This window comes from Anas platyrhynchos, chromosome 3 (assembly GCF_047663525.1).
Source record: "Anas platyrhynchos isolate ZD024472 breed Pekin duck chromosome 3, IASCAAS_PekinDuck_T2T, whole genome shotgun sequence".
Taxonomy (NCBI): domain Eukaryota; kingdom Metazoa; phylum Chordata; class Aves; order Anseriformes; family Anatidae; genus Anas; species Anas platyrhynchos.
In genome coordinates this window covers 65,667,058-65,684,681 of record NC_092589.1, presented here as the reverse complement: position 1 = coordinate 65,684,681, position 17,624 = coordinate 65,667,058, and the positions used below count along the sequence as shown (strand labels likewise).

The window sequence follows — 17,624 nt, the reverse complement described above, 5'->3', positions numbered from 1 at the left end:
CTTCTAAAAAGGAAATATTCTTGTTGGTGGTAATTTGTCAGATTTATTGGCAGGGCATTAACATTTTTCTCAAAAGAGATCAAAGGTCTGGAAAATGTTTCTGTGCAAATAGTTTGCAACCACATGGGTCACGCTGCTGAATGAGCTGCTGGTGACACCTGAGATGCAAGGTGACGTGAGCTGTGCAAGAGCACGTGTCGGTTAGTGTGGGTGGCCACTGGTAGATAACCTTGGACAAAATAGAAATAAATAACAAGTTTATATCAAAACAAGCAGCTTTCTATAAAGCAAGAGCAGTTGACCATGAAATTACTGTTAGGTGTTGTATTATTATACATTAGGATCTGAAGTTTTATTTTAAGTTTCATCCTGAAAACATGGTTCTGTTTTCTAAAGGTAGATGTATTTGCTTAAAAACAAAACAATTTTTTGACTGTTCTTTGTTTCTTTTACTAGGGAAGAGGAACAGGGGAAACAACAGTAAAAGCATTATCTTTTAAAAAAAAATAAATAAATAAAAATTGTTCTTGAAAAGATAACCTACATGTGGTGATACAGTGATTGAAGAGCATGCCCTAGAATAATACGAGATACACGTGCAAAATCTGGCTTTTACAAAGCTACAAGCAATTTTGATGTTCAATTCATTTTAAAAATCAAGGTAGCAAATGAGTTAACTTGTTTGCAGAGGTTAGCTATGTCTTCATCTTGTGTTTTGTTTTCTTTTTTATATGCACAGTTTGAAAAAGAAGAGGCAAGCCAAGCAAAACGCTGAGACTGTCTCTGCCAATTCACCTGGATCTCCTGTTTCCAAAACTCCTGCTGAGAAAGATGATGGAAGTAAAGTTATTTTGGACCAAATCAGTTCCTCTGAAGACAACTGTAAATTTTCTGGGGAAAAGGAAACTGCTCCGGACAAAGAAAAGAAAAAGAAAAAATACAATCAACTGAAGGACATCAGGCGCACAGAACTTAAAAGATACTATAGTACTGGTGAGTTATCAGTAGAGTAATTTTAAATGTGTTTGCTTTGATAGCTTGTTAATGTATTTTTCTTTGTTTTTACGGTCTTTCCTTCAAAGGTTAGTTGACTCTGGATATCTTGTCTGTAAAAGCAAACAAAATTGTGTTCTACGTATCCTCTATTTTTAACTTTACCCTTCCAGTTCTTAAAGAAAAAGCATTTCTTGTTTCTCAGTTCTAAAATACAGTGTTACAGGCAACAGTTAAGTCTATTATTGCATTTGTTTTTCTAGACTTTCTCCAATGTTTTATGAAATTGGAGTTCATTTTTTTCCATTGGGTTGTTTCTTAAATGATGTACATTATTATAAGACTTCAGTCTTAATTCATCCCAGTTTGTCCGTTGAAGTGTGAACAAGTAAGGAAATTAACTACATGTTTTTAAACAAAATGTCAAAAGTTTCATGTGCTGAAATACACATCGTGTTCTCTTCCTTCCCTCCCACTGTATCGTCAGTACCTCAGTCAGTCATAAATACATTTCTTTACATTTATTCTTGCAATTAATTCAGAGAAAATAAAGTTTGTGCATAAATATATGTGATACAAACCATTTACAGATGTTTGCAGTTCTGGATTGTAATTTGTGAAGTACTCAAAGTATTTCATAAATTCTATCTAAAATTACTTATCGAGAGGGAATTTGAAAGGATATTTTATAGGAATGAACTCTTAGCTTAAGAGAGCGCTTTTTCTTTCTTTTTAAAGAAGAAAGGCAACAAAATACTGCAGATATCGTGCAAACAGACTTCTTTCCTGCTCACGCAGTGTGCACAGACAGCTGATTCCTGAGGAGGATTCCTCGCTAGGAGAAGGAAATGAATCAGCAGTAAAAGTGCTGTTACGCATTGACTGCCACATGCAGACTAGGCTGCATCAAAAGATTTTTTTATGAGGCAATATGGGCCTTCCCAAAAATAAGGTAAATCGTGGAGCAATGTTTCCTAGCAAGCAGAAGAGTTTGCAGTGATATACTGACTGTAAGTTTTGGCAGGTTTGAATCTAATAAGTTCAGTGATTTGGGAAGTAAAAGAAAAGTTGCTTCAGTGTTGTCTTAAGAAGTTCTTACCATGCTGTTCTTGAAATAAAACAAGTAGAAGGAAAACTGAATAATTATTAAGGAATGAATTAGAATGCTGGTTTTAGACACAAAGACCACCACACACACCCCGAAGTGTGAAGTCCTGTTGTATCGCTAACAAAGTGCTTCTCCTAAGGCGTCAATTTATTGTTGGTTTGTACCTAAAGGAATTCAGGGCTGCGTGAGGTAGCTGGGGTCTGTTTCTCTAGTGTGTCAGGAGTCTTGTGAGAAGCTTTCTGCCAGTTGGTGCTTGCTATAGAGAGATGGGGGATGGCGTGCCTCTGTCACGGGTCCTTCTGGCTGACGTGGGAGAATAGAAAGCCCTCCAGGTCTTCCTTGGCTAATGATCCAGCAGTCAATACAAAATCAGGTTTTACTAATGTTTGATAAGCACGCTGGTGTTTTGTGTGGACTGCTGTGGTTGTGGGGGTGACTCGTCACACTGCTCGCTGTCAGGCAGATGTGCAAGGTTCTGCAGTGCACTGAGAAATACAAGAATTCAATTCTACTGTTGACCTGAGCACAGACCCTGCTGACAAAACCCATAGAGAAACCCCTTTGTTATATAATCTCATGCTTTTGGTCCTGAAAAATAAAGATTTTTACCCAATTGGAGCATCAAAGTTGTAGAAGTGAAAGCTTAGAGAGAGGTGGAAAATGGTTGATTGTGAAATAAATAGAATATCTCTGTGTTCCTTATGCAAGTCTCAAAATGCGGTAATTTCAGGTGAGACATTAGTTGCTGCAGTATTAGCCTGCCTGTGTTACACCGGCCTCCTTCCCCTGCAGCTGTACCTGTTAACGTGGTTACTGTGCTCAGCCACTTGTCACTGCAGCCCTCCTGAAAGTTGTTTTTTTTTTTTTTCCATGTGATATCTTCTGAGTTTTCCCTTCACTGATATTTCTGAGATTGAAGTGATCTCCCTCTCATTCCTATGGTTAACCATTTTTCTGGGTTTGCTTGCCTGAAGTGTTTTTTTTGTTTTGTTTTGTTTTCTAATTATCCAGCTTTAACTTAATGCTTAGAGCTTTAAGGAAATCTAATATGGCAATTACTAATATTTTTTCCTAATTTTTTTCTGCACTTGACCAAAATGCCTAATTTTTCTAGTCTAAAGAAAAACGCATTAAATGCAGCAACAGTTGTGTAGTTTGTCAGATCTGCGTGTTGATACGATGATGCATGCATAATTTATTTTGTGGCTTCATGGAGGTCCTGCCATAAGCTGCTTTGAGCCCAGCAAGGTCGTGTCTCTCCATCTAAACAAATGAAGACCTCAGCCGTCTGAATAATCTCCCTTTCATATTTTTCAGGACCACAAATGCTTTGTTATTGTTGTTAGAGAAACAGGGAAGGAACATGGCATCCGACTGTAATTTGTTCCTCACGCACTGTGTCCCTTCCTTAGAAGCTGGTGAACATTTGCCTTTATAAACTTGCAAATGCTGGTGGTGGCAACCTTACTTTTTGCACCTTGAATTTTTCCTTTTAATTGATTTATGCAAGAGCTGTTAATATGTGAGAAGGATTCTGTTGATTAGGTCAATCCCTCTCCAGTAGGGTGGCTGCAGTGCAGCTTCTGAAGGCTGCGGAGAGCTGGAGGTGGTGGTGCTCCCTGCCACATTTTGTAGAAAACAGAATGCTTAAAGGCTTATTCTCTGAAGCAGACGGTGTGCAGCTGTGGGGCGAGAAGCTCCTGGCCAAGAGCCGTGGTGTGGTGCTGTCCGCAGCCGGTGGGTGGCATCGCAGAGCCGGGCAGGAGGAGTTCAGCACCCTGCAAAAAGGATCCCTCCAGCATCCATCTCCCCATCCAGGATTGTTCTGCTCAGCATGGCTTTTGGCACAGTGGTGGCACCGTCACAAGTAACCCAGGGGTACTGCACTACCGATAACCTCTCTCGAGACACTGCTGAATGGCTGAACAGATCGCACCACAAAGTTTCTCCTGTGTAACCTCATGCTTTTGGTCTCTATTAGCACTTGTGTTATTTAGTGCCTTTATATTGGTTCTGCAATATGTTTGTACCATTCAGTCTCCAAATCTCACACTCTAAGACATTGCTTTGCAGATATAGCCCTTGTTTTCTTACCTTAAAATGACAGAGGCACCAGTACTGCTGCTCTTTCTTTTCTGAGGACCAATGGAAACAATGTTCTCCTTATTTTTTCCCTTGTCTCTTAGCTTATGTGGCAACTGGCTTCTTAACTTCATCTTATGTTTTCTGCTATTATTGCTGAGGTAATCTTCTGTCAGACTTCTACGGAAGTATTTGTTCAGCACAATGCACTTTCTGCTTTGGCACCCCAGCTGCTATCCCTAGTGCCCAGGATGCTCTGCCCTTCCTGGGATAACCCAGGAGAACTGCTTCTGCAGCTTGGCTGCTTAGTTCAGACACACTTTCTGTGGGAAGCCTGTTTTGTTGGAAGATGTTGACTTCCCGAGCTTCAAGACATATGTGTAATATATATCTGAATATATGCATATATGTATATAAGTATATAAATTATTTTTCCTTTGTTTTTCTTTTTTTTGGTAAATGTCACAGGCTCTAAAACACTCCCACAAATATGAGGGTGAGTTGCAGGATCCCAGTGCTGGACCTGTAACAGCCTGGAGGCACCACTTCAGTGTCTCTAGGGCAGAGTCCACATCTCTGGGACAGACTACATGGGTAGGGTGCTGTGAGACTGGGAAACCAGCATTTCTGTCAGGAATTGCTAAAGCAGGTGAAGGTGATGGTGCTTTGCCACCGAAGACTGAAAACAATGTGACATTCTGAAAGCAGTGTGGTAGTGCTGTAAATTAGGGCTGAGGGCAGCCTTCTGAATTTCATTTGTATATTTACTCCAAAACAATATCACGTGACATGTTGATATTGTCATATGACAATATCAAGATGTGCAGTGTATTCCCAGGTTACACTGATTTTGCTTGAAATTGTGATCAGCATATGTGAGGAGTTAGTCACTGTTAAAGAAAGCATCGTGAAGAAAAGCTTGGTTTAGGTTACTTGCCCCACATCACACTGTTTTATCAGCAAAACAAAGTCTAGTTTGCTAGCTTATTATCCTGCCCTCTACTCATAAACCCATCCTTTCTTTTCGTGCAGCCTCCTGTTCTTACTCAGTGCATGCCATTCAATTCCTGCAGCGAGTGGGAGGTCACACTAATAGATCTTCATCTTGTTGTGTGTCTGATTTCTGTCCAAAGCAAGCAGGAGTCCTCAATACCGTGACAGGAGTCCTGAGAAGGAAAAATGATCTGTGCCCACATAATCAGACAAGATAGCACACATTGAGCAGGGGGTGCCAAAGCAGGTCCCCAGAGGCGGGCAGTGGATTCCTTTATGGTTTGTTATCCCTGACATGATTTGGGCAGGGGTGGTATGGGAGCAGCATGGCATGCGTGCAGTTACAGAGCCTCTGAACCTTCTGGGTAGCTGGCCAAGAGCAGTTGTTGGTCAGTAAAACAGTGAGGATGTAGCAATTTTAAGCACTTGCAGTGTGGTGAGATTTGCCCTGATTGGCACCAAATCAGCAGAGGAGCTCCCCTCATACAGCTAAACTTACTGCCACTTCCAAAGCTGATGGCTGCTTGCAATGAAGTGACAATTATTGGAGAGTTTAAATTGATTAAAACGCGGGACACTTACTGAGCCCACTTTTCACAGTGATTTCTAATTGTCAGGCCATTTATTAAATAGGCTCAAAATTAAAGCAGCAGAGGAATAACTTATTTTTTTTTTTTTGTTATAATCGCCTGGGTAGAATAACAAGGAGTTTGGGATAATTTATGAGTGTGAACTGAACACGGCTGGCAGTGGGCTGGATGGGAAGCTTCACACAGCTGATATATTACATTACTTGTTGAAACCATGTAGAAAGAACGAGGTGGACAACTGACTGAAAGACAGCAGGTTTCAGAGCACTTGTTTGGGAATAGAGAACAAATGATCTTGAATCCCAGGGGATTGGTGTTAAGACTAACAGGTTATGTTCGAGCTGAGTTGTTAATTGGTGTTTACAAGAAGCTGTCACCTGCAGAAGGAATGCCTTTTCTGCAGGCAGCTGAATTTGGCTGGAGGGGTAGGCACCTGAAATAATGCTGCTAGCACTAAATTTCCAACAAAATCAAATGGAAACATCTAAGGTTTCTTGAGTTCTCTATGTATGGAATCCTCTTTTAATCCTCACCTTGATGGGTAAGTTCCTGCTTATTGTAAAGCTGAGTAAAAGATATACGAGGGAAACTTGTTGCTATGAATGTAGTCCTTAGGTATTGCCTGTCAGCATGCTACAAGCTGCCTCAAAAGCTGTAGTTCAGACAGAAGGTTGATCTGCTTGAAAGGCTACAGTTACATGGAAGCAAACCTTTATGAATATATAAAAGCAAAGCGTAAAATAGGCTGTTGATAGTAATGAAACTACTGTAAATTTTAAGTGAGAAGTGGGGGAATTGAAATGGGAAAGTAAAGAACAGAACATGAAAAATGTGTCCAGTAGCATAAAAATAGAGATTTCCTAACCGTGTTAAGAGGAAAAGAAAAGCTAGTTATAATTGTGGCTCATTCTGTGATGCTGGTGGTTGAATTTTCAATATTTTTCTGGTCTGCATCTGGGAAACAGGGAGGAGGAAGAGAAATAGAAGGAAAATTGATGTATTTTTGTATCCTTTGGTATGATTCTCTTCACTCGGGCACTTAGAAATTACAGCAAAATGTAACTTAAATGATGCTTTTTTTTTTTTAATTGGCAGAGCTTCTTTCTATGTAGGAGTCATAAGAGTCTATTAATAAAAAAACCTTCCTGTTCACAGATACTAAATATATATATATATATATATATATATATTTATTTATTTATATATAAATAAATGTAAGTGTTTGAAAAGGGTTGTTATAACATTTTGATATTCCTTTCTGTAGTTGTCAGTCAGTCAGTCAAGGCCAGTTGTGTTTATAAGAGTTATGTTGCTGATGTTACATACCAGTGTTTTGTGAGGTCTTTGAGCTTAAATTCTGGAACATCACAAGTTTCCAACTTGGAGAATATCTCACTTTGGTAGGAAGACTGAACACGTGAAGGTATCTGTTGCTTGCTGTGTGTGTTTTACACTTCTCTTAGGTGGAAAAAAATGCAACTGTCAAATTTGTCCAAGGTTGCATGAGTTGTAACAAAGCAAGTTACCAGTGCTGCGTTGTGTGAATTGTTTTGTGATTTGAGCACAAGCAAATTGTGTTCTAAGAGTAGGTTTAGAACAAATTTCCAGAACAGATTTCCAGAAACAGGGGTCTGAAAAATTACTGGGGCACGTAATGTGCATATTTTAGTGTAAGCTTGCGGAGGGTCACTTGGAAGAAATGAACAGTAACAGTACTTGCAAGTTTTATGCACAGGAATAATGGGAATTGTGGTGTGCCTGCTGTTGAACCACAATGTCCAAGCTTGGTGTCCATGATTCTAGGATGAAGAAGTGCTAGCGGGGTCGTAGCAATGGCCATGCTTCTGCAGACCAGGACCCATTCAGTTCAGCATTTGTTCTCCCACAGAGGCCACACCTGGGTGTCTGGGGAAGATGAAGAGCTCATTGAATTTTGTATAATTATTTCCTCTGTGTTCTCCCATCCTCTGGCCATTTTCAGCAGGTGGGGGCCTGTGAACAGTCAATCTCTACTCACCATCCCCAAGCCTCCTATGATTTAGTAGCCTTTTCTTTCTAAAATACCTCTCCTCCATCATTTCCTTTCCAGGCTGAAGGATTTGGGCAGTCCTTACATGTGAAATCCTCCATGGCTTTGCTCATCCTCATCATCCCTCTCCAAACCTCCATGACCAGGGTGCTGGGTCGGGGGCTGTTTTTGCTTTTAACTCAGATTTGCTGACTTGATTTACTGGGTACTGTCCAGCCCAGCTGGGGGAGGAAGCAAACATTTGGGGGAAAAGAGGGGGTTATAAGATAGTCCTTTGGTTATAACCCTCCTTGGGGAGGAGGGAAGCAGAGCCTTAACCCAAATTTCCTTTGTATGTAATTGAAATTTCATAGCAAAGAGCTTTGGCAGGACAAGCAGGCTCGGAGTTGGAGAGAGATGTGCAGATCAGAAATCTGGCATGCCCTTCAAACAGCGGTGCTCATTACTGAGGAAATTCTGAATGGTTGCGGTGGAATTTCCATCGCTGGAGGGGAAATACCAGGATTTGGTACTTTCTAAAGATTACATTCTCCTACAGCGGTTACTCAAAGCAAGATTTAGCACGGTGAAGTCTTGTGACGTGCCCCACAAAGGTCAGATCGCAGTATGGCTAGCGTTACATCAGCTAAACCTGGTCTCATGGCTGAAGGAACCAGGCACACCTCCAAGGGCTGCCTACTTACCCCAGGCCAGCGTTTTCAAGAGGAGTCAGCGCTTGCATTCTGGAGGGCTTCTGCATTTAAAAGCAATTAACTTCGCTGAAAATCAGCCCCTGGAGGATGGGAGGAAAGCTGTGCGGCAACTGGGCACGCTGCGTGCTGTGGGGCTGTGGCAGCTGGACGTGTGCTGGAACGGGGAGTGTGTTGGGAGAGTTAATGAACGGGGCTGTTGTATTTCTGGCGGGGATAACGAAGGGAGAGAGACACCTGCGTGGTTAGCAAGGCCTTTGCTGTCAGGGTGTATGGGTTAGTGGTGTGAGCACAGCCAGCAGGGTGCCTGTGGGGCAGCCCGAGCCCCAGGAGTGCTCCGGGTGCATGTGCCCTGTGCTGCTGCTGGGATGGGCGTCCTTTTTAGTCTGGTCCTGGGGAGAAGAACCACACTTCCCCATTTTTTTCCATCAGTCCAGGAACAGCAGGCATTCCTGGAGGTGCTTTCAGGCTTCTTATTCTGCATGGGTGTTTCTGGCTGCCGGGAAGCCCGGGTGTGCGGTGCCTGGTGAGTGAGCTCCTTACAGCCTTCGGGCAGGTGTGAGGGGCCATGCTTGGAAGCTCTACGTAATGTAAGTTTTGTATTCTCAGGTCTTCTAAAATGCCCATCTTTTGGGGGGAATGCCTGTGCATATGTTCCTTCAGCCCTGTTCTGCTGGCAGACTAATTCTCCTCACGTATTTTCTTTGGGCCCCGATACAACAGTTAGAGATTTTATGCACGCTTTTGACAACAGCTTCATCATCGATTGCTTTAAACTGCTTGTGGAGCTGTGCCCAAATCCAATAGTGCTCCAAAATGACTGATCTTAGATCTCCTTTCAGGGAACAGCTGTGCAGTCGTGTGCATTAAGGCTCTGTCATTGCCAAGGTAAATACATTAAAGAAATTAAAGTCAATTTACGTGAAAGGGTTTGTTCTTAATCATTGCTTAGTCTGAAAAGTGTATTAGGTATTAAAAAAAACCACCTTATTGACTTGCAGTTTCAATTGTATGTTGCAATTTATTATTTATTTTTAGAGTAAGGTATGTACATGAAGAGTGTTTCTTAATGGAAGTCTCTGCCTTTTCTGATTTCTAGTGTTTTGTTTCCTAACTTAACCTGAATGAACTCATCCAGTGGTGGCCAGACATGGCAGTATGAAATCTTTCCTTCCTGTACCAATCAGGGTTTTCTTCGGTAACAGAAAACAGGATGTAAAATTTGCATAAGAGTTGGGTCCCTAGCCCTGTAGATACCGACTGTCTGTGGAGCTGCTCAGTTAAGTGAGAGAAAGCGAGAACGACCTGATCTGATTGATCTAAGAATGTGTGGAGCTTTCTTCTTGGGGTTGCCAGTAACACAGTGTGTATTTCTGTAGTGTGTTCAGAGACTGACACACTTAGTCTGCTCTGTGCAGTTTGCTCTGATACCACAGAGCTCTGCAGGGAGTGTGCATCTGCAGGTGACCAACTTTGCCAGAAAAGCTCTTTAATGCGCCATGAATAAAGGGGAAAAGGTGCCTAAGAGTGCCGGCTATCCAGGGCAACACTCACCAGACACTTTGTTACTGCCTTTATTAAACTGAAAACATAGAGGATTTTTCCCTGATTTTCAGGAAAGTTAGAACTTGCATGCAGAAAAAGTGTTTTAATCATAGTCTTTTTTTTTTTTTTTTTAATATGATTGACCTGGCTAGTTTTTGGGTACAGACTTCTCCTTTAAGCCTGGGGTTACAGTTGCAATACAGTAAGACAGCTGATACCCTTCTGTCTGCTAAATTGTGCAAAGCACAAAATTAAATTTGTCCCGCAGCTCTGCCTGGCTGTATCAGTGCATACAAGAGGGCCTTTTTTCCTACGCAAATATGGGGGCAGGGTGTTTTAAAGGCAGTGTCAAACACAGGGATCTTAGGTTGAATGGTCTTGAACTAGGAGCTGGAAGAAGTGATGACAGAAGATGTGAACAGGTTCTAGTCTCGAGTCTGTGCATTTCTTTTATGTTGGTAAAACTGAACTTTGGGTGGGGAAGAGGCTTCTGGATGCTGAGTTTGCAAGCATCATGCAAGTCAATATTGCAGTGGAAGATTGATTTAACATTGTGTATAGTATAATGCTGATGTTGCTAGTGGGGAACCTGACCTTACTGCTGCCAAACAGTGCTGAGGATATAATAATGTGGTAGTGGGGTTCCTGCTGTGTGCGTGCCCAGCATAACCAGCAAGCCTGCAACAGCCCATGCTGAAGTTTTTATTGCTGTATCTTTGCTTTTCCTGTTATTCACACCTCTAGGTTGAAGATAACGTGTGTACCTGCACACCACGTAGTTCTACAGCTGGTGGCTGTAGAGCTGCAGACAGTAGCTGTTTAACCTGCCCTTAGGTGGTGGACATCCACTGCTCACGGGCTGTGGATTTCCCTGGATTTCCTTTTGAATGGTCACACTTAAAGATTTCTGTAAAAAGATCATCTTTTATTTCACCACTGCTTCCTCTATATGTAGGAATGCACAGAAAGACATCTGGCTGTGGAATGGGAGGCTAAAATTAGTGTGCTTTCATGTATCCAGACAGCATCAGTTTGAACTAAAGACAAGCTTCAGGAAAAAAATATAAAAATCTATATATATCAGATATAGGAGTGATAATGAAGAAAGAAAGCTATTGATTGTCATTTTCCAAAGGAAATAACAGAGGTAGGAACTGGCACTATCATCCTATAGGAAAGCTGGAAGGGACGCTCTATGAGGGAGCATAGTGATAGGACAAGGGGGAATGGCTTTAGACTAAAAGAAGGGTAGGTTTAGATTAGATATTGGGAAGAAATTCTTTACTCTGAGTGTGGTGAGGCTCTGGTGCAGGCTGCCCAGAGGAGCTGTGGATGCCCCATCCCTGGAGGTGTCCAAGGCCAGGCTGCATGGGGCTTTGGGCAACCTGATCTGCTGGGAGGTGTCCCTGCCCATGGCAGGGGGTTTGGGACTGGTTGGGCTTTAAGGTCCCTTCCAACACAAAACACTCTGTGATTCTGTGATCCAAGTGCTTCGGCTGTGGTAGGGCTGTTGTATTTTCAGATATTCCTGTCCTCCCCTTTCCCACGCCTCTCTTCTCTTCCCCACTCTTTTCCTCCGCCATCCTCAGAGGTGACACCACACTTGTTTAAATGCCACCTTGCCCTGGAAGGATTAGACAGGTTGGGATGCAGTAAGAACTAATAGATTGGTATAGGATGAGCAGAAACTAGTACTAGGAAACTATTTACATTTTTTTTAAAGCATAGGCCAAAAAATTAAGCTCCCCAAGAGAGGAACTGAAAACTTGTTTTATACAATAGTGTGGATATCTCAAATTTGTACAGGGTTGCATTTTGAAATAGTGTTCCTCATACTAAAATCTCAAATAAGACTGACTCATGGTTTAGAGCACTCCATAAAATATAAGGAAAGGTAATAAGAGCGAGATTGATTCTGCCATTTTATGTTGATGGATTGGCTCTGCATCATGTATTAGCAGGATATTAGCAGCGTGTATTAGCTTGTGCCAGCAGTTTATTCATGGTATTCGAGGAGCTGCTCGCTCTTTGCTATGGTAACTGTCACTTAGCTCCGCAGAGATAGCAATTCTCATTAACTCCTCATAGAGACCGAATTGCGCAAACACAGTTTTGAAACTAAGGAGGGCTTCTTTCCCTCATGAAATCTGTTACTCCTTACTGCTCTCCTGTCAGCCATCTATTTGCTGCTAAAACTTGCTGATTTTATGCCATCCGATTCTTTCTGGCTGTTCCTCAGTCTTTAAGAGCAATAAACAAGTTTTATAGGTGCAAATTGGTTTTCTCTTTAAAAATTCTTTTAAAAGAGGTTCAGTATAGATTTAGACAAGCTCCATATGCCTGGTGACTACAGTTTTCATAAGCAATGGTTTCATAAGTACAGATAAGTGATACAAACAGCCTGATGTTTGTGCATGAATTAACGCCTTGCTGTGACTGAGAGGGGAGGCCCTGTGCTTCCTGCCCGTGCTCCATCTGATCATAAGGTAAGATAAGTCAATTCGCTTCACCAACAAAAAATATTGAGTTAGTTTTTTGTTTTAATCAGTTGAATTGGCTCTTTTTGGGATCAGGTGAGAGCCAGAGTCCAAGGTAAAAGCATGCAAGGAGAGAACAGCTCTCCCCTAAGAAGCCATTGTTTTGTCTTATGGGCAGATTCTTCTGGAGGAGAATTGAGTGTCACTGCTAAATAATGTGAGACTGAAGGAATCCAGAGCAGAAGTCATATACGTCTCTGTGGTTAAACTTTATATAAATCCTCTGAAACTTCAGTCCTGTGTAGCTTTGTATAGTTGTACTGTGTTCCACAAACACTTTTCTGCCTCATGTTCAAGTAAGCTATTGAAGCTATTGATCATCTAGGCCGCTGTACCCTTGCTGAGATCAGTTTGGTAGCTGTGTGGATTTTGCTTCTGTTACATTCTCTTAATGCAATTCAAATGGTTCTTGATGTCTGAGCCTTTCCTTTTCTGTATGGTATTTGTGTGTAGAGGGGTGCATATTACAGTTCATCCCGTAAATACTTTTCTCTACGTAAGCAGTGTTGACTTTGCCTTGGGCTCAGGGTGTTGTATAGTAATTTCTACAGTTTACATGCTCTAAATGCCATATAGTTTAAGAGCTGTTTTCATTTTTTTTTTTTTGGTGTTCTCCAAAGTATTCACCTTTTTTGTAGAAAAAATTACTTCACCCAGTTTTGTTTTTTAATCCATCTACCATTTTTATTTCTGCCCTTCATATATTTAGCTGCAATATATCGTTCACAGATTTTTATTTGTTCATCTCCTAAACATTTAAAAATACTAACTTGATTTATACTGTGAAGACTTCCTCTGCAGAGAACTCTTGTCCTGTTACCAACCTGAAGTCTTGGACAAGCCATAGAGGCCTACAGATGGACAGCTGGGGTTGAATTTTAGGCACCTGAGAGGTCCCTCTTGTTTCTGACACTGCTCTTTGCCTGCGTTTTGCGATCTGGCAAATATTTTCCAGTATGGTAGTATGAACTGCCACTTCCAAGAATTAAGAAAAAGTTCAAGATGCCCCGGTATAAAAGCTTCATGAGGGATGCAGTTACTTCAGAGCCCCAAATTGCTCTTGGAAAACTTGATCCAGACACTTAGGCAAATCCTACCCAAAATGAAGCAGCGACTGGTACCTCAGTATCAGTTACATCTCCAAGAACAAGGCTGAATATGGTTTAAAAGCACTGTTCACAACTCTTAGTTTTTTCCTCAGCCTCAGCACATATTTCAGCCTTGTATAAGGAGGTACTTATTAATGCCTGCAAGAACTTTGCTAATGGATGTGTTCCCCTTGTGGCATTCATGCTTGGTTTAAAAAGAAATTATAGAATCATAGAATCATAGAATATCCTGAGTTGGAAGGGACCCTTAAGGATCATCAAGTCCAACTCTTGACACCGCACAGGTCTACCCAAAAGTTCAGACCATGTGACTAAGTGCACAGTCCAATCTCTTCTTAAATTCAGTCAGGCTCTATGAACTGTTACCCAAAACATGACAGGCAGAAATGAGATTTTTCTTTTACCTGAACCCTCCCTGTATCTTCATCCGGTGCCCAGAGCGCCAGCAGCCCACCGCCACCCCTGCCTTTGGTGGCCATCCTCTGCACATCCTTGCTGCTCATGCTACTGCACAGCCTCTCTTTTAAGCTTCCCTTCTGACTGTAATGTTCGATATAAAGACTCTTCTAGTCAGCACTCTGACATGTTTTTCAGGCTCAGCACATTTCAGCTACTGCCCTGTTGTTTTCCAGGTGAGGTTTAAAGCTGGAGCACCGGACTGCTGGCTGCCTCTCGACATTTCTTTACAACAACGTGCTAAATAATTCTCTTGGCAGTTGCACTGCATGAACTGCCTCCCTCTGAAATACTTTTTTTTTTCCCTTCACCTAAAATTCAGTGACCTTTTTAACTAGATCATTGCTCCTCCTCTCACTTTTCTAACAGATGCTAGTAAAGGAAACTTTGACTGCTGTGGTGTGCATCTTGCCATCTTAACCTTCAGAGCCGCTTAGTTGCCGGGTGCATGGTGAGCTGTGGGAGGCTCTCGTGCCCCTCACACTTTCCTTGTAGGGTTTGTATCTCCTGCTGTGCCCCATCCATCCTGCCTGATACGTGTGTGCCAGCAGAAGAGTGACAATGATGCTGCCCTGTGCCACATCTCCTTTTGCTTTGCATTTTAGCACAGCATGTTTGGATTGTAATAACCTGTTAAAAGTGTAACATACAGCATTGCTTTGTGCCTCTGCAGATTAAACCAGAGCACCTAAAAACTCAGTTTGTGAAGGAAGGAGTCGATGAATAGATAGAAAAGGAGTTTAAGTTCCTTGACAATATTTCCAGTTTTCCATGTAGAAGCTGCAGTATATGAATATTGCATGAGTCTCGTGTCCAAATTCTTATTTAAATATGCCTTAAAATACCGTCTCCATTTATTGCAGAAGGAGGTACTACCTTTGCTATATCAGTTCCTGGAACTGTTGTGACTTTGTTTTGGGGCTGTGTATTTTCAGGTGATCTCTTCACTCCTTTAAAAGACATGCCTGGAAAGTAGCTAGTGCACAACCGTGATCAATTGCTAATGAAAACAGAGAAAAATCATTTTCAGGCTGTAGATATTTCAGAATTGATGTGGCAGGATTTGTTATTGGTCTGGGAGTTGTTATTCCCCTATGGCAGAAGTTTCACTGACTGATAAGCACACAGGAGCTCATGGAGGGTGACAGCTGACTTGTTGTTCCAGTGATTTCAGAAGAAAAGGAAGCTGAATGATGAAATGATTCAGTCGAGGAAAAATAGAAGTAAAGGTGAGGGCTTGGCAGGAGGATGTTAGAGAAGTCGGGAGCAGAACTGAAGAACAGACACTAAAGGTGGTGTGTGGGGGTCATTGGTGTGTTGTCTTTTAAATTCTCTTCATGTAGCATGGTCGCAGTCCACTACCCAAATCTGAGCTGAGAATTTTTTCCATCCACCTTGCTGCCTTTGAAAAGTGCTTGTGGAGGCAAAACTAAATCATCCTGTACTCAACTGCTCTGTGTATATGGCACTTCTGAAAGTTATTAAAACGTCAGTCTAAAAAGCAGAGATAGAAAAAATTGTTCAGATAAACTGATTCATCTTTCTCCTCCTTCCTTGCCCTGCCCGAGGAGGGCTTTTGTGTTCTTGAAGTCTGTCTATAATGACTTAAGTGACACTTACTGTGCTACATCTCTGCCAAGATAGTTCGTGTTGGGCCTCGTTTGCTGATAAGAGACCCTCAGGAAGCCTTGTGTGCGTAATTTCTTATCAGCACTCTGATTAGTTTACTCCAAGTGATAACTGTCCTCTGAATGCATTGCCATTTAGATTATTCACTCCTTGACTCTGGTGCTTGTTTAGACTGTAACTAGTATACTTCTATTTCTTCTAACAAATCCATCATAGAGATGTCGGTCTGGAGTGTCCCGAAACAGCGGTGAAGTTCTCAGTGACATCTTACAGTTCTAAGGAAACCCTTGTTGTGTTATTGTATCAGTTAATAGCTCTTTTGCATCCTGAAAACAGCATGTGATTTTCCTTGCTCTATCTCAAAAAAAAGCATATTAGAAAAAGAAGTAGTAAAGAGAAGCGCAGAGTGTGTGATGAGAGGAATAGGAAAGCTTACAGGGCACTAGTAGTAGTTGACCTCAAAAAATGATACGACTGAGGGAAAATGTAGAGAAATCTGTGACGACGTATGTAGAAGGTGAATAAGGATTGTTAATTTGTTTAGCCTTAAGATGATATTAAATAGGATGCTCAGTGAACTTAACCAAGTTTTAAACTTTAAGTGGAAGAAAGGAGGCAATGGTTATATAGTGCATAATGGTATTGTGGGATTCACTGTCATAGGACTAGCGTGGGGATCTTGGGAGTGCAAAGGGACTGGGCCGCAGTCCAGTGGCTTCTGCTGTCTTCTACCTGGCAAAATCCATTATATCTAGCTGCTCTGGGGGCTACTCAGGGAAAAGATTGTGCTGTTTGCATGCTGCCTAAGGATTTGTTAAGACACAGATTAATGAGTAAAATGGACTTTTGGTCTAACTATGCTATTGCCTCTGTTCTCTTAGGCTACTGAGTTTATTTACGTGCTGTGGGAAGTGATCAGTCCTTCAGCCCCTTGTTTACTTCTGCATTCCTGACAGCATCACTGGTCATCAGCCGAGCTGTCAGGCCAGTTCAGCCCTAATTGCTGGTGCTAAAAAGCCTCACGCTGATTTCAGCCAGTAGCAGGTTGGTCTGCAACGGTGGTGGTGACGATATCGCCTTGCTCTGGCACGTCACGCACCAGTGTGAGCAGCCCAGGGTTCTGCTGATGCTGCTTGACCTATTCTATCTATTTGTACAGCTATTTACATAGTTGCAAAGGTGTAATTCTCCTATCATGTGTCAAGGTCTTCTGGATGCTAACTGACCTCTTTCTTACCCCCTTCAGGAGTTGCTTTCTGAGTTATTGCTTTTTTTGCAATGTTTCCCACAGAATTGCAAAATTAAGTACGAACAGTCTGCTAGGAAAATGAACTAGGTATAAATATATCAAGGGCAGAAAGATTTCCATTTTAAACCTGTCAGTTTTAATGGGCCTGTATTTTCTTGCCTGATCTCACTCAGCATTCTTTTTCTCATTGCTCATTACTTTTACTGTTTTTACACAGTTCCTATTTTACAAGTTTCCTGAAATGGCAGAGAGGTGCAGTCCACCCACTCCACCCTTTTCCTTCAAGTGCAGTGTGACTCCACTTGTGTTAACACGCAGCCAGCGCTCACATTTGTACAATGCCGCGTTCAGTGTATGTGCAGTGCAGGAACACTTGGGAGGCAGAACTGATTCACTCCACCACTAAGCGGATTTCCAAGTACAAAAAGTAGCCAGTGGCTTTTATTTTAATGCCCGTGAAGAGGTGCATCTCTTCCATCCAGTTCTGGCTGAAAGAAATGTGGTTACTGACGGTCAGCCTGAATAGCTTCTGTCATGCCTTCATGTGCTGTGGATGCCTGTAGGACTACTGCCTTTGGATAATGTCAGAAAACATTTGGCTTCCTGAAGACGAAA

At 41.9% G+C, this 17,624-nt stretch overlaps 1 protein-coding gene across 9 annotated transcripts in view; it reads left to right on the top strand.

Annotated features, from left to right (window-relative positions):
• Positions 1-17,624, top strand: part of NCOA7 (nuclear receptor coactivator 7) — an 88,844-nt gene that overhangs the window by 38,708 nt on the left and 32,512 nt on the right. For all 9 annotated transcript variants that reach the window (XM_038177749.2, XM_038177750.2, XM_027454589.3 and 6 more), the window contains one exon: positions 740-993. In XM_038177749.2, coding sequence (XP_038033677.1) covers positions 740-993 — 254 coding nt within the window. The remainder of the gene's footprint in view (positions 1-739; positions 994-17,624) is intronic.